The 17,262-nt window shown below is 42.4% G+C and overlaps 1 protein-coding gene across 1 annotated transcript in view; it reads left to right on the plus strand.

Annotated features, from left to right (window-relative positions):
- Window positions 1-16,075, plus strand: part of TMBIM6 (transmembrane BAX inhibitor motif containing 6) — a 16,692-nt gene extending 617 nt beyond the window's left edge. The window contains exons 2-10 of the mRNA XM_010857782.1: window positions 6,664-6,751; window positions 7,123-7,231; window positions 9,876-9,996; window positions 11,208-11,256; window positions 11,364-11,461; window positions 11,663-11,742; window positions 12,231-12,331; window positions 12,876-12,951; window positions 14,063-16,075. Of these exons, the coding sequence (XP_010856084.1) occupies window positions 6,696-6,751; window positions 7,123-7,231; window positions 9,876-9,996; window positions 11,208-11,256; window positions 11,364-11,461; window positions 11,663-11,742; window positions 12,231-12,331; window positions 12,876-12,951; window positions 14,063-14,083 (711 nt within the window). The 5' untranslated portion in view covers window positions 6,664-6,695 and the 3' untranslated portion in view covers window positions 14,084-16,075. The remainder of the gene's footprint in view (window positions 1-6,663; window positions 6,752-7,122; window positions 7,232-9,875; window positions 9,997-11,207; window positions 11,257-11,363; window positions 11,462-11,662; window positions 11,743-12,230; window positions 12,332-12,875; window positions 12,952-14,062) is intronic.
- The last annotated feature ends 1,187 nt before the right edge of the window (window positions 16,076-17,262 follow it).

The raw sequence follows: 17,262 nt of genomic DNA on the forward strand, positions 1-17,262 counted from the left end.
CCTTACAGGCTTGTGGTCATCCCAACCCCTCCCGACCGATTGCTGGCCTGCTGGGAGGCCTCTGGCTAGGCTGTCTGTGGGTGAGGGGCTGGGGCTTGGACTCGGGAGTACCTGGTCCGACAGGCTGCCCTGTCACGGCGGGGCGGGTGATGCCACACTCTTTTGTGACATGGGAGGCACCTTAGTTACTTGGAAGCCAACAGCAGAGGCGGGAGGTGAGGAGAGGCCAGGGCTAGGCCTGGTTTGCCAGCCCCGCTGGGCAGCCCCGCTCTGACCTGATTGGTTACCTTTGGACAGGTGAGGTGGCTTTGGCTTTGCTGGGCCTGGGCCTTGTGGGCGTCTTTCTCAAAGTTCGCTCAGGAAAGGCGTCATCGGGCAGTTTTTTGTTTTTTCCCTTGGACCTACTTGCTGGAGCTGTGGTATTTTTGTGTATTTATTAAGTGAGGAATTGCAGCCCGGTGCCTGCCCAGGTTGCGTTGCCTGCTTCATCAGCCTTTCATTGACCAAACAACAACAAAAACCTTTCTGAACTTGAGACTCTGTTCCAGCAATAGTTTAGTTGTGAATGTGTAATCATGCAGAAGAGCTGACTATGCCTGAAACATAGACAGAAATTTCAAGGTTAAAGGTTAACGGCAAATGGGCTTTTCTAGTTAATTATTTTTTTCAAGTTTATCTTGAATTTTGGTTGAATGTGTAGTTTAAGAATTAAGTTCAGGAAAGATAAAAATTTCATAACCACATTTCTTATGGCTTCTGCAAACACCTTTGTGTAATTACTTGACTTATTCTCTTCAGTGTTTTCTTTTTCCTCGTCTAATGTTTTTTTCTGTCCTTGCTTCAAGAGTATGTTGACATTTTCCTCCAGTGGAGTCAGAATGGTTGAAGCCTTGAGAAGTGCAGTCTGTAGTTTCCCTTTTCCATTATTTTGTTGTGGAAACCTGGCTTAGTACCCTCTTTCTTTCCTTCTCTCCCTTCTCCCCTGTTGATCCACTGAAGTCTCACTCTCCTAAAGAATAGGAAAGGTAAAATTAATCCAGATATTTGGTCAGCCATTTCCAGGTTTTTTCCTGACATATGTGTATGGTTCGTATTTACTGTAGAAATGCTGAAAAATACAGAGAAAAGTATAAGAGGAATCGGGATGTGTTTGTTGTCATAGTTGTTTTACAATTTCTCTCGACCAGCAGCTGAAACTGCTTTAAGGAAAACTTGGCTTTTCTGCTGTCGGGTGTAATATATAAAGAGCACTAGAGTTTACCTAACCGGTCCTGGCTCCACTGTTAACTTTCTGACGTTTGTCAGCACTACTGTCTGTTCAATGTCGACGGTAGTGTTTAATACTTTACAGTAATTTCACAGAGATTTTCTTATTGGCATTCAGTGAGCTTAATAGGGAAGGTGTTAATCGTCGTTCTCTCACAGATGAGGAAGCCTAGATGACCTTAGGTAAAGTGATTTCCCCAAAGTTATGTGGTAGACTATGGCAGGAGTGAACTCTGGGAGTTGGTGATGGACAGGGAGGCCTGGCGTGCTGCGATTCATGGGGTCGCAAAGAGTCGGACGCGACTGAGTGACTGATCTGATCTGATCTGATGGCAGGACTTGTAACTTCAAATCCAGTGCTCATGGTACTATTATGTTACTTTTTTGAACTGTCTTTTTAATCTTTAGAGAGGTACTAATCATTTTTGTCCTTTCTTCATGTGTATGATGATCAAAGAGGATAATGTACATAATACAACGCTTTGAAAGTTGTAAAGTTCTATATAAATGCAGTCAGTGGTATTGTTACAGGAGGTACCGTTACTGGCCTGAAGAGTTTCACTTTATTTCATAAACTACCCAAGGGTATTAGTCTCCTCTGGGAAAACACTGAATATTCTCTTGATGCGTTATCTTGCTAAATTTTTCTTTGCTACTTTGATTTGGGTGTAGAAACTGGTAGAAATGTCTTTCACTCCACCTTGCTCTCCTCTAGAGTTACTAACCAAATTGTATGTTATTTTTTATGACAAGCTTTTATATGACACATACACATTTTTGTTTTCAAAAAACAGTATTCAAACCAAGGAGAGAAAAACTGTAGACTGGCTTTTAGGGCCACTTGAATGACCCTTTAAGGGAAGTTCCTCTCTGAGCCAGCTGAGAAATCTTGATGTGTGGTTGCAACGCTTCATTAGATAGTAGCATCTAGATTTACTCTGGAGATTTAAGTGTGGGGGATAGCAAGATGAATCACATGCAGGTTCTTAAAGTGATTACAGCAAAATGTGTGAGAACAGTTCCTGCGCAATTAACTGGAATCCAAAACACTTGGGGAAAAAAGAGCTTTAGGAATGAGGGTTGAGTGAGTGTGCCGTTTGTCCTAATCTATGCCTGCTCTCACTTGGGCTAAATACGGTTTTATTGGGGAGGGATTGCTGGTTTATACTGGAGGATGATTATGCATTTAGGACATTGAGACTTTCTTAAGGCGATTCAGTGTCTGTCAAACAATTGTGCTTTAGTGAGGGAGATTTAGTAGTGTCAGCTTGATGCAAAAAAAATAATTTATTGAAGGCAATAGGCATTCCATCTCCAGTTACTTGTTAGGTTCTGAGGCAGCCTCCTAGAGATGCAGTGTTACCTGATCCAGGAATTTTGGTCCAAGTTAAGGGATGGGCTGGGACATCTGGAATCCAAATCTAGGACAATCAGAGCTCAGCCCTAGCTGAGACAGAATTTCTTGGATTTCCTGAAACTAAACTGACCTGCCTCCTAAGGGTAGCAAGGAAAACATCAAGCCAATAAATAACCATTTATTTCATCAAATTCTTTGCCACATCAGACGATCACTTAGTGGTTATTAGACTGTCTCAAAACAGCTTTGTGGTCCTGGGGGACAGGAGAGACAGTGTAAATGTACCAGCAGAGAGACATGCCATTTAAACCTTTTAATCGGTAGTTAGCTTAACCAGGTTCCTTTCAATTCCAGTTTATAATTTTCCTAGACTCTCCCCTCCTCCCATTTAATTTTACTCTCTCATTGTGTAACTGTTAAGCCTTCAGGATATAGTTAGTTATTGGATAATATATATTTTTTTAAGTAAAATACAGAGTGTATATAAATTAGGTCTAAGATAAATGTCTTCTAAAACTAGACTTTAAAAAAAGGGAAAGCCACCACCTGTAGCCCTGTGAAGGGTGTGTTTGGAACATCTGTTAAATGATTCTAAACAAATTAAAAAAAAAAAAGGGGAAGTCATGCACTGAGGACATGAGAGTAATGAATTACACTGGTAACAACAATGGTTAACATACTGAGCTGGTCTTACGAAAAAAAGCACTACTCTGAGCACTTGATTTGTATTCTCTTGCTTAGTCCTCATTCCTATGAAGTAGGAAATATTAAGTGTTACTATTTTACAAAAGAGGAAACTGAAGCACAGTGAGGTTAAGTGCCAGAAACTTGCTGCATCATACAGCTAAGGAAGTAGCCAGGGTTCAGAGGCAGCTGGCCATGTTAACCACTGTTCCAGGGACATGGTTGTACAGAGTCTACAAGCTATTTAGTAGGAAGAACTGCTAACAAAAATTACTGCTCCACCCCCCCCCCCCCACTTTTTTTTTAACATGAGATTTTTCTTAAGTATCAATCAGATCCTTTTGGATGTGTGGGAACAGGATTCATCTGGTTGAGTTTACTACAACAGGAATAAAGAACCATATAATTCACACACTGAATGTTTAAATCAACGTGTGACCAATGTTTCTTTGACTTAATTGGTTTAATGTTGTTAAATTGTATACACTGAGGCAGCTTCTGTGCTGGCTCCAAAAGTCAGCAAGCTTTTCTTTTTTTTTTTTATTAGAATGCTAAATGCATGGTTGTTTTGCATAGCTTTTGGCCACTTGGCCATGTTTCATTTGCATTGTACTTAATATGTGTTAGAATAAGATTGAGGAGAATTTTTTTTTTTTTTTTTAATTTAAGGCTTGGCTGTTATGTTTTAGAACAGGTTAAGGGAGATGCTTAGAATAAAACAGATTTAACAGTATGTGAGAAGACATAGGTGTTCTTTGATCAGATTATCTGACTCCTGTCTCCCTCTGCCTGCCCCTGCTGCCCTTCCTTCCTCAAACCAAAGCAGACCTCATGAATACCGACTCAAAGCAATGTGTTCACTTAAGTTTTTCTTTCTTGGTAGAACTATGCAATGTTTTTGGGTGCCTCTGGCAGAGAGGCTGGCCTGGGAAACCACAGGTAGTGACTTACAATAAAGCTTTAGCAATGTATGCGTGACCAATTTTGACAAGTTTTGGTATTCTGCTTTTCTAAGGATGAAAGCATAAAATGAGTCTCTGAATTAAAGAAATTTAGTTATGATTAACACTTGAACATTTACTTCTCATTTACAAATGCAGTGCAGGCAAATTTCCCATGAGTCTCAGAGGCACTGTCCACTTTACTGTTTCAGATCGGAGTGTAGAACTGTGTACGAGTTGGGGTCCAGAGTGAGACAAACCAATGCTGGTATCCATTCTGTAATGGGTTTCAATGTATGTTAGGGGAAATCCTTTATTGACTACCTTTTTAGATACTTGCAGTATACTTTCCTCCTCTATTTTGGTAAAATACACATAACATAAAAATTATTTTAATGTGCTTTTACATTTTATTTATCTATTTTGATCGAGCTGCTCGGCCTGCAGGATCCTAGCTTCCTGACCAGGGCCTGAACCTGGGCCCTTGGCAGTGAAAGCATGGAGTCCCACCAGACTTCAGGGAATTCTTTGTACTTTTTTAAAAGCAAATTTTTAAACAAAGATTTTCACTTAACTGTGGGGGCCCTCTGGAATGTTAACTGAGTTACTTGGTTAATGGTTTTGAATACTTCAAGCTGGGCTGAGAACTGACTGTTCCTGGACTGAAAATACTTTTGGTATGGGAGCTGCTATTTTTGAGTTATGAATGCAATTTAATCTTGTTCAGCTGAGTTTACACAGGAACCACTGAATGTAGGTATCTCTTCTCTACGCTTCTGAGCACAGGTAGTTAAGGCTAAGATTGAAAACTGGTGCGTTTAGTCTGTCTGGCAAAACTTGTAAGAACAGTTTTAACTCATTACTTGTCTGTATGTTAGTGTCTATTTGGAACAGACCAAGAGGAAACTGTCATATGTTTCCTTGATTCAAAGTCCTAACTTTTTTCCCGTCTGATTTTAACAGTTCTGAAGTTGTCATATACACCTTGTCATATTTATTAAATGTTTACTTTATTGCATTTTCCCTATAAAATTGCTACTACAATTGCTGTTTACCTTTGCATCTAGAAAATTTGATAATTACATATTTCACTTAAATTTTAGAGTTGATAGATTTAAAAAAACTTAGAGTTGATAGTAATGGTGGAAAACTAGTTTTATTTAATTAATTAATTTTTTAGTGATTTTAAATCACAAGACACTAAATCATGGAGAAATTCTTATTTGACACCTCCTTCCCTATCTTAACAACTTTTGATGACTTTGGTTTTTCCATCAGCAGTTTTAAGAGAGAGAGTACCCCCTGGGAAATGCCAAAGAGCAAACTGCCATTCTCCCCTCTCACAATTTCCACTCAGTGGGGTCTGGTTACAGAATGTTGGCCCTTTCTGACTAACAACCTCCAGGGTATTTGAGGATTTAACCCCCCCTCCCCATCCCCACCTTTAACTCTTGAAATTGGAAGCAAGAGGCACTCTAGCTTTGTTGTAAGAGAAACTTAGCTCTGCAGGTTGCTTCAGTGCTGTTGCAAGTTCTGTCTAGGGATGTCATTAGGGCACTTAATGGAAGCTTTAAACAAAGACACTTTCCAGATGCTGGATTCTGCCATCCTATAAATGTATTCTCTAGAGGGTGGATTCATCATGGTTATGGAAGGCTGTGGTTGGCCGTGCAACAGCCTGCAATCATTGCACCATCTCGATCAAGAGGGCCAGAGTCCCGTGACTTAGAGGTGAGGGGAATGGCTTTAGTAGGTTCTGGAGCTTCTCACTGTATCCATCCTTAAGAACAAAACTGAAGGTGCTGTTGAGGTGAGTAGGGATGCCGGTGAGAAAGGAAAGAGGAAATCAGGAAGCAAGCCCGCCATTGTAGTTGTTTTCATTTGTGAGAGAGAAACCTCAGGGAACAAATGGTAGCAGTGCCTGTGAACTCTTAAGGATGGCCCAGGATTCCTCAGGAAGTTAGTTTGGGGATTGTAACAAAAAAAAGTTTCCTTCTTTGTTTCTCCAAGAAACAGAATGTCTTTTAAAGGGGCAAGTTACCTAATGAAAAAATGGAAATCGATTGCTGGTAATGAAACAGTTTGGGCAGAAGATGAGTTTGTCCCCTTTAAATTGGTTGCATATGATTGCAAATGTGTTCTAGAAGGAAATATGTAAAAATGAAAATGGTTGTGTTAGGGCAGTGGGATTTTCAGATAACTTTCATGTTTCCCAACTCGTATGTTGCTGTTTTTCATAACAAATGCCTGTGGCTGATTCATGTTGAGGTTTGACAGAAAACAACAAAATTCTGTAAAGCAATTATCCTTCAGTAAAAAGTAAATAAATTTTTAAAAAATCAAAAGAAAGTTGTTTGTTATTTTGTGTGTCCCTGTATCTTTCGGATAACTTTTCTTATATCCTTGATTCCACAGAGCGGAGGCTGTGTCCCACAGACACTAGCATCATGAATATATTTGATCGGAAGATCAACTTTGATGCACTCTTTAAATTTTCCCACATGTAAGTGCTTTGACCTTGACTGTGCTTCCTTTTACGTTTCCTTTTATGTCTTTTTTCTTTTCCTTTTCCTGTTGTATTAACTTTTGCATGTATGAACTAACATATTAACTTCGCTAGAGTCCAGAGGCTCTGATAAAAGCATCCAAACTCTTAAGGGCTGCTGTGTGGTCACTGAAAGCTAGTTAGTTATTATAGTTTGGGTACTGATTGTTAATTCTGGGCTGTGGGGCATTCCTCAGAATTTAAGATTTTCTGTTCTTTCTTTATTGTATTAAAACTTTCATATATTCCCTGAGAAGAAGGAAAATTATTCTTAGCTTAGAGAATAGATTGGTCCTGGAGTGATGGCCATTATTAACCTTCTTTCCTAGAACCCCCTCGACACAGCAGCACCTGAAGAAGGTTTATGCCAGTTTTGCCCTCTGTATGTTTGTGGCGGCTGCGGGGGCCTATATCCATGTGGTCACCCATTTCATTCAGGTAAGAACAGTTTTCTCCTCTAGTCGCTGTGGCATAAATTGCATTAGGAAGAAACGAGCTCAGCAGGGTGGTACAAGCCTGTGTCTCTCCGTAGTCTTTTTCAGTAGTTTGGGATCTGCACCCAGCCAAGTGAAAGTCATTCAGTCATGTCTGTCGCTTTGGACTTTCTCCAGGCCAGAATACTGGACTGGGTAACCTTTCTCTTCTGCAGGGGATCTTTCCAACCCAGGGATCGAACCCAGGTCTCCCATATTGCAGGTGGATTCTTTACCAGCTGAGCCACAAGGGAAGCCCAAGAATACTGGAGTGGGTAGCCTATCTCTTCTCCAGTAGATCTTCCCAACCCAGGAATCGAATAGGGGTCTTAACTAACTGAGCTATCAGGGAAGCCCAGCCAAAACCAGTCATGAATCAGGACATGCAGAGCCATTTACTTTTTCTGGCAGTTATGCCCTCTCTAGGTACTGAAAACAGGATGTCTTGACCCTGACACTGAATGCTGAGCTGCTGACGTACGAGGCCCCCACCCACTGAGTACAGACTTGACATGCATGCTGGGGTGACTTTGCACAGTAACCTTTTTATCTGTTCTTCCATTCTTCCTCTTTTTGCCTGAATGACTGTGGAGTACTTGGATACAAAACACTGATTGTATGTTTAATTTCCAGGAGAGACAGGGTTGAGACCTTTAAGGACTTGGTCCATTTTATTCTATGATAACGCATTTTCCTTTGTTGAGGGAGAGTTTGAGTTTGGCTAGCATCAATAAAAGGAACAGTTGAGGAAAAACCAGAAAGTTTGAGGCTCACTAACCAAGACTGGTCCCTTTTAGAGTTGTCCTTTTTAATGTAAATATGCAGATGTAATTATGTTGGCATTTGCCACAGCTGGGGAGTGGCATGCTCAGACACCCCAGTGCTCAGGCATCTGGCAGAAGCTGTGTGAAAAATTACTTTGGACACTCAAAGATAGAGCTTTGATCCTTCGAGTTTAGACCAAAACATTGTACCTTTTAGGCAACAGTGGCCCTTTTGGTTTCTGGTCGTGTTGGCTTTTTTAAGTGAGACACAGTCATCCTCATTATTTGTGGATTCCATATTTGTGAATTCACCTACTTGCCAAGATTCATTTGTAACTCTAAAATCAGCCTTTGTGGTGCTTTTGTGGACTTTTGCAGCCATACAGAGTGGCAAAAAATTTGAGTTGTCCGCTGCACCATGTTCTAGCTGAGATTGAGCAAAGCAATACTGCCTTCTTTCAAACTCTGATACTGTCAACAAGTGTTCTTTTCATAGTCTATTTAGTGCCACATTTTTTGCATTTTTATCATTTTTGTTGGTGATTTTGATGTTTAAAATGGCCCCAAGCATAACGCTCAAATGTCTGGTATTGCTCAATGCAATACTGTGATGTGCCTTCTAGAGAAAATACGTGTGTTAGATAAACTTTGTTCAGGCATGAATTACAGTGCTGCTGAGCACGAGTTGTGTTAAAGAGTCAGTACTACATACCCAAGTGTCTTTAACCAGAAAACACACATTCAGTAAGGTTTTGTATTTTATTTAGGCCAGTTGATAAAAATGTTGACAAGACGCTCGAAAGAATTACACCTTCATTTCCTCCAGGAGCATTTGTTGGGTATCACTGATTCATTGCTCACAGTGACTGTGCAGAACATAACTACTGTGAACACTGAGGATCGACTCTACCTTTAAAAGAAGGAAGGAACTTCGGTGTCTGCATACATCTTTAATTATTTTTTTCTGTCTCTATTGCCTGTTACTTTTCCCATTTGCTTTAAATTTTTTTTTCTTAAACTAATACATGTTCACCATAGAGAATTTAGAAAACAGATTCGTTAAAGAAGGAAATATAAAACCCTGTAATCCCATCACCCTAAAATAACTCTTTAACATTTTGGTTCTTACTCTGTCTCAGTTCATTCACGCTGCTATAACAGAATACCATAAATTGGGTGGTTTAAACAAGAAACATCTCTCACAGTTTGGGAATTCCATGATCAAAGCACTGGCAGATTTGTTGTGTGGTGAGGGCTTGCTTCCTGTGTAAGTGGCCACCTTCTGTGTCCCCACATAGTAGAAGGGGCAAAGGAGCTCTCTGGAATCTTTTATAAGATCATTAATCTCCCTTCAAAAAAGCTCCACACTTGTGACCTAATCACTTTCTGAAGACTCCACCTCCAAATACCATTACATTGGGGATTGGGATTTAAACGTGAGTTTTGGGGTACATGAGTACACGGTCATTCAGTTCTCTCTCTCTATGTGTATTTGTGTGTGTATGTTTTAAAGGGATCAAAAAGAGGTCATCCTACTTAATTCTGCAGATTGAAATGTTCTTTAAGCACCTGTCAATTTTGATTCATCTTTTCTGTTTCTTGGGCAAGACTCATAATTTGACTTGGGTAGTTCTAGTGGATGGACTGCCTCCAGCATCTGTCATGGTTCTAAGCCTGTTCCACAAGGCTTTTGGTTTTTCTCCTCTGCCTTCACTGCCTTTTCCACTGCCTCCAGGTTAAGATCAAATATTAGGAAGTTCAGGTGAATATTTTAATCCAATAAAGTCTCCTGTAAGATAAATTTGATAGTTTCAAGTATTTAATTATTGATTCTGGATCTGACAGGCTGGCCTGCTCTCTGCCTTGGGCTCTTTGGGGTTGATGATTTGGCTGATGGCAACACCTCACAGCCATGAAACTGAGCAAAAAAGACTGGGACTTCTGGCTGGATTTGCTTTCCTTACAGGTATGTTTGGGATGGCTCTGATTTTTGAGGGAGCGACACTGTATTTTAGTATCTCTTTAAACCAAGGCCCAAGATATGTATATATTCTGATGCATCCCAATTGGCACACTGTATTATCCTGTCTTGTATTTGAGTGTGCCTTGTATTCCTTTCTTATTTCATATAAGTGCATCTTGCTCCCCCATCCAGAGGGTAAGCTGTTTGTGACTCGTGACTATGACTTCTACTTTTGTACCCAAAAATAAGCATTCATGTGCTTGAATGAATGAAGTTTAAGAGCTTAGGTAGCATGACTTGTTAACAGTGGACATGGGACTAAACAGCGGCCTGAGAATCTGATTTAATGAATTAAGGACTCAACGCTGGCAACTTTCGTAGGAGCATCTGTTCTGAATCTTGCAGACAGTTCATTAAAGCCATACATCGAGATTCATCCTACAGGGCACTTTGCTGATTCTCAAGAAGTACAAGCACAGCTCTTCTAGAATAATCATTAAGGAAAACAGTTCAAGCCTACCTAATAAAAATACTCACAGAGCAACATTTGAGTTAATACAACTTGTTCTGAGTGCGTCTAATCTGTACAGTGTTGAAGAAATTGTAGAAAGGAAGGGGTTTAGAGATTAGATTTTTAGATCAGGAAAAGCTGGTTTTTGAAAGTGTTAAGAGGTGGGATGAGCAGAAGGAGAGGGCATGGCCAGAGTAGAGGAAGTGTTTGGAGCTGGGACAGGTTTCCCTCCTGTTGGCAAGTGTCCACCTGCAGAACGGGTCTGGCCTTTTCTGCTACACAGGGAGTCAGTCTGCATGACTACAGGTTGTTGGCCACTTTTCACCACTTTGCTCTTTATCCTTTTCTTCTATTCTGATTCCTGATCTGGCCCACATTACAGTCTCACATCATTGCTCTTCAGAATTTTTCAGCCTTACAGTTTAGCTTGACAGTGTTTGAACTCCCTGCTTCATTTCTCCTAATCTCTGTTCCTTCTGTGTCATCCATGATTTTCAACCAAGGACTTGGTTTTGCAGCTCTGTCCATAAATAATTTAGTCAAGTATATGTTCTCTGGAAAACAGTTGAGGATGGAAGGGAGGGAGACTGAATTATCTTAGTCCACATGTTTTGTTTTCTAGGACTGTAGGCATGCCCATGCTATGGATTAATCCTTCAAGAATTGGTGTTTATTTTATGTTCTGGGGCTTTTTGTTTTCTAGGAGTTGGCCTGGGCCCTGCTCTGGACTTGTGCATTGCCATCAACCCCAGGTAACTATGTTAGTAGTGTCTTAGGTCTTTCTACCTTAATGAAGATACCTTCTAAACAAAGGTTATATACCTGTAGCCCTTGATATAACAGCCTTTTCCTTTAACAGCATCCTTCCCACTGCCTTCATGGGCACAGCAATGATCTTCACCTGCTTCACCCTGAGTGCACTCTATGCCAGGCGCCGTAGCTACCTCTTTCTAGGAGGTATGTATGAGCTGGAAAACAGGGAGAGGATCTCTGCTTTAGCCAAAATTCTCCCTGGGACCCTTTCCCTCCCTCCAACTTGTAACTGTTGGGTTGAGAATGAAAGCCTCTGTTTTGGGGGAAAAAGTAAAGAATGGCTTTAATGAGATTGCTGAACTTTGTGTTAGCTTTTCTCAAGGTGGTTTTTGTCTTCCCTTCTAGGTATCTTGATGTCGGCCATGAGCCTCATGCTCTTGTCTTCCCTGGGGAACCTTTTCTTCGGATCTGTTTGGCTTTTCCAGGTGAGATTTGCATATAACTTTCCAGTCCCCATTTACCTTGTGTTTCTTTTCCTTGTTTAATCTCCTAAAACCAGGATAGGCTAGGAATCCTCCAAAACTCTTATCTTCATGGGCAGTGCTCTTGAAGCCTCCCCACTCACCCTTTCAGAGTGGAGCCTTCTGCTCCAGGTCAAAGTACAGACTGAACAGGGGTTGGGCATTGCAGTGGAGATGATGGTTTGCTCAGAAGTCATTTTTCTAAAACCAGTCCAGCAGTGGCTTCTTGTTAAAATGATCAAAGCTCTTTCAGTGACCTAAAAAAAAATAAGTGCAGAATTGTGCTTGGGAAGGTAATATGGTCTTCATTGTGGGCTTCAATTTTCGTGAATGTTTATGTCTGTAGGGTTAGTGTTTGATGTACTTTGAAGTGACCAAGGACCAGAGAGAGGTATGACTGTTCTTCTCTACAATGTCTACCACATGGTAACATCTCATTCTTCTTTTGCCAGGCAAACCTGTATATGGGGCTGGTGGTCATGTGTGGCTTTGTCCTTTTTGATACTCAACTCATTATTGAAAAGGCTGAAAATGGAGATAAAGATTATATCTGGTGAGTGTGAAAATGGTCTTTAATAAGTATGGAGGAGGAGGCTACTCTTCAGCGGCTCTTTCCTGAATCTCTGGGATGATCTTTTGTCTGACTCACCTTTCTTTGCACATTGGTAGGAATAAGAGTGGACCAGGTGGCACTGGCTGACTTACGTGGCCAGCCTACCAGGGGTATACATGATGGAATATCCAGGGTTCTGGAACTATCCATTAGAAAGCATTGTCTTTCTCAGTTCCTGAAAGACATCAGATTTTTAAAAGTTGGACTATTGATAGATAGTTAATTATCTTATCCTTTGAATAGTGGTTACCTCTAGGCAGACGAGAGGGAGAGGAATGTAACAGTCTAAATTTTCTTCTTTCTGTGCTTCATGGCTTCATGGAGTCAAAGAGGGTCTGAGACAATAGGGTACTTCGTTGGTGGTAGGGTGCTGGTGAGGTTGACTCTTGGGGTTGGGGTGAGGTTTTTATGCCCTGTACCTCTGTGGGCTTGTGGATAAAGACACATGGAAAGTGCAGTTTATAACCTGGTGGTTCTCTTTCAGGCACTGCGTTGACCTCTTCTTGGATTTCGTAACTCTCTTCAGAAAGCTCATGATGATCCTGGCTATGAATGAGAAGGTTAGCACCACCCGAAGAGGAAAGACGGGCTCCTGAGCTCAGCATCTGTGTGTCCTTCAAACCTGAGAGCTTGCTCACACTGTGTGTGGGCCCAGGGTACTTGTAAGGCAGGCCACTGCATATGAGTTAAACTAGAAGTCATTAGCTGTTGGATAAAAAGGAACAAGTAAAGACAATTCTGTTTTTTTTTAGAAAATGTCTCCCCAAGATTAGTATCAGAAGGAAAAGAGCTTCAGTGGCAGCAAGAAACAATTAGTATATATGAAGAATTTAAAGGCTGTAAAGATAGCTTTGACTCAAAAAGAGATCCTAGAGGATTTGGATAAAATGACAGCCAGCTTTTTTATCTTTATTTCAGAAATAGGCCAGTTGTATCCATTTGTTGGTCTAATTTTTTTTTTCCCAAGTGAGGTATGCTAGGTAGGGTTAGTGAGGAGCAAGCATTGTCCACTCCAGTAGTAGGGGAACAGCTGAAAGCATAGCCTTTCTTCACGGAACTTAAAATGGAACAAGGGATAGTGCAGCAGTGGTGGGTGCTGGCGACTGGATAGGATTTGTGGCCCCTGTCTCGGCTGTGCCACGAATGGGCTGAGCACGAAGCCAGCCTCCCAGTTTCGGTCCAAACAACTTGCCTTTCTTTCATGTAATTATACACTGGGCTTCCACCCCCATGCAGTGAAGAGTTTGGCTGGACTGGATTATTTTGCATGTTGGCTTACGCCCAGGATTTATGTTTCCGTCTCAGGCCTAATGGAAAGTTGGTCTTGGCCTCTCATTTAGTTCTTTTAGGATAGACTGCCAGTCTGCAGCTTTTGGTGGTGGGTATCTGAGCTGTCACGGTTGTGAGTACCAGGAGTGGTCAGGCAACGCACCTAGCTTCACGCCGGTTAGAAGCGGGAGCGAGAGCGTAGACTTTTTTCTTGTCAAGTCTGGCAATTTGGGGGACTGCCAGTGGAAGACGGTTAAGCTTTAGCTCCTCCTACACCAAAGTAGCTTCTCTCCTTCCGTCTTACAGTACCTAATCAAAGGCAGTCAGCTGTTGGCTCACTCAAGAGTTTTAGCTTAACTGTCAACACCAGAAGTTAATTGGGTCATTTTCCTCCATTTCTAGGATAAGAAGAAGAAGAAGTGAAGCAGCCATCCAGCCTTCCCCAATTTGACTTCCTCTCCCTCCGCCCTTCATTTCCTCTTTGCACACATTACAGGTGGCGTGTTCTGTGATAATGAAAAGCATCAGAAAAGCTTTTGTACTTTGTGGTTTTCTCTATTTTGAATTTTTTGATCTAAAAAACTGATTAGCAGAATATAGTTTGGAGTTTGGCTTCGTATTCCTGGGGTTTTTCCCTGCTTTCGTTTTCTGTCAGCCCCCACCCTTAGCCCCTTCCTCTCCTCAAGCAGCCAGCCCACCGTGAGAAGGAGCGGGGTCTGCAGCAGAGGCAAGCTCCAAGAGTCCGCTCTCCGGCCGAGCTTCACCAAGAGGACCTGGACTGTTTGGTAAAGACACCTCGGCCCTTCCTTCCTCAGCGTTGTTTGGTTTGTGCACAGTTCCTATGGGACTAGGAAGTGTGTTTTCCACTGGAAAGACTTCTGGTCCCATTGTTACTTGGGCTCATTGTATCTGAGCTGTCAGCCCCTACAAGGAAAAAGCCTCTTCTGGTGGATGCTGAGCTTCCTCTGAGCTGCTTAAGTCTCCGCTGGTCTGGCAAACACACCTTTCTGCCTTGCTATCACAAAAGGAATGTGGATTTGTGTGTGTTCCCTTCCCAGTCCCTTATCTGATCCTCAGGGAATCTGCCTGCTTTCCTTCCATGGGGATGGGAGGATTTCAGTACAAAGGGAAATTCTTGTCAGGCATTTATGAAAGGCTGATTATGTATGGCAAGATATGGAAAATTCCCAAACTGTCCCAGTGTGGTTTTTTTTTTTTTTGATCACTATCTTAATTACTGAGTGGCCTCTATTAGGTGACTATGAATAAGGATCCCAGGAGAGGAAGGATAAGGAAGGGGCATGGTTGTGCCTCTAGGGTGATTGTAACTAATCCTGCCAGACAAACCCAGATAAGGACCCTCTTGAGGCAGGAGAGAGCAAAATCTCCACTAACTGCATCTTTGTTTAGACCAGGGGAACCGGCTGTGATGACTCAGGAGGCAGCATTCAGAACAGTCCTTAGGTGCATTTTTGTCTTATCCCACCTGAGCACTAATAAGTAGTATCAGGCCAGAGATTTGGGGCAGTCGATAAATGTCCGTTTTACAGATGCACTTTTAGGTTTTGGTCTGTTCACTGATTTCTAGAAGTCTGTAGCTGCCTTTAGGCAGGGGCCGCGCGACCAAACCCCTGATTTCCTGCAACTTTCTGTTTGCAGGTGTAGGGGGCAGTACTAATGGGGATCACCAGCTGCTCCCCGTGAGCTGCCACAGTCAGCTGGCCCGGAAGGGCAGGCAACCTTGGGAATGGTTGTGGCTTTGGCTGTTCACAGAGCTTCAGCCTAAGGAGGGCTGGAGCCATTGAAAACTCATTGCTCGTAGGACACCATTTTTGGCTTTCCTTGTTCACAACCAGTATACAGTTTGACCCAGTGGCTGCTGGTTCGCAGCGTACCACATCACCGTACCCTATGAGACAGTTGTGTTGGCAGGCCGTGTGGTTCCTTGAGTGGCATGCCACCCAGAAGAATGGCTTGCTTCTGCAGAGGATGCTGCTCTGATTGAGCTGCTGTCCCCAGCCTGTCACTTGACATTTACCAGAAGGAATTTCCTTCCTATCAACCCCCCACTAGCAACTCTCCATAAATTTGTTGATTCTCTGCTAGGCCTGAGAATCTGAGTTACATCTGAAGCCGAACTCCACCTCTTGTGCTTTTTTGCTTGGGATTAAAGGAGTTTTTCTTTTAGAAACAGTGCCAAGAATGACAAGATATAAAAAACTACTTTTAAAGAAAATGCCTAACAGGTTTTTAATACAGTAATCACTGTAGTTATCACTTTCTTTTCTAGTTCCTTGGTTTTCAGCTCAGGCTGCATTCTCTAACTCATACTGTGAAGACAAAGGTGTTTTTGATTCAGAAATATATGAAATCTACATAGTCTTAATTTGTAAAAAATAAAATTCCTTAACCTTTTCTGGTGTGTGTGTGTGGAATTCAAGGCTACAGCTGAGTTTGAGGTGCTGTTGATTTCTTGTTCTTGGGGCTGGGAGTGGGACAGGATTAAGTTTCTGCTCTAGGTATCAATAGAAACAAAGAAACCCCACTTAGGCCTCCCATTCTTGTAGACCCAGCTTGCCACAGGTGTTGGGAATATCCTGTGTTCCATACACAACCCAGGCCTTTATTGCGGGGAGCTCATGGCGGCAGCATGTATATCTGATTCCAGAATACAGCCAAGCTTTGAAGTTTGAGGCTCAGATGGTGAAGAATCCACCTGCAATGCGGGAGACCTGGATTCGATCCCTGGGTTGGGAAGCGCCCCTGGAGCAGGGCATGGCAACCCACTCCAGTATTCTTGCCTGGAGAATCCCCACGGACAGGAGCCTGGCAGACTGCAGTCCATGGTGTTCCAGAGTCCGACGCAACTAAGCACAGCATGTAATGGAAAAAGCATCACAACCCACTCATTATGCAAGTATTCATGGTTGCCCAACTGGGCCAGGCTCTGTTCTTGATGCTAGAAATCAGTGAAAATAAAAATCCTTGTCTTCATAGTGTTTATGTATGCCATTAAAAGCCAAAATTTGCATTCCAGTTGCTCCATTTTGGCTCGCTTGCCCTCTGCTCAACAGCTTCCTGTTAGTCTGACTGCTGGCTGAGGCTCCAGCTGCGGTGGAGCAGGAAATAGGAGGGGCTTCAGGGAATAGTTCCCCCTGCCACCCAACCCCAATCTTTGTAACCAGAGCAGGGCAGTGAGCTCCCTTTTAGTCTCCCAACCTGCCCACCAGTCACAAGTTAAAATTTTAAGAGATGATGTAGCTACTCATTCCAGGCCTAACAGGTCTGCAGGCTGATTTAGAGTGGGGAAAGTCTTGATGGACGTCAGAAGTGGAAAGGTGTCTGTTGGGAGAGGAGACAGTCTCCTGACCAGGCAGGGAGTCAGACGGGGCGTCCACCTGGCACCAGGTAACAGGCTCCATGCTGGGGGTAAAGATGGATAAGGCACTTACTGCTATTCAGTCACCACAGAAATGCAGGGCCATGGGACAAGAGAGAGAGAGCCCTGTGCCCTGATTCAGGGAAAAGTGTGTAGGAAGTGGTATGTGAGCAAAGGTGAGATCTCAAAGATCGAGTCAGAGGTTAAGATGGGCAGTGCTGGG

Source organism: Bison bison, unplaced genomic scaffold (assembly GCF_000754665.1).
Source record: "Bison bison bison isolate TAMUID 2011002044 unplaced genomic scaffold, Bison_UMD1.0 scf7180017864383, whole genome shotgun sequence".
Lineage (NCBI taxonomy): Eukaryota > Metazoa > Chordata > Mammalia > Artiodactyla > Bovidae > Bison > Bison bison.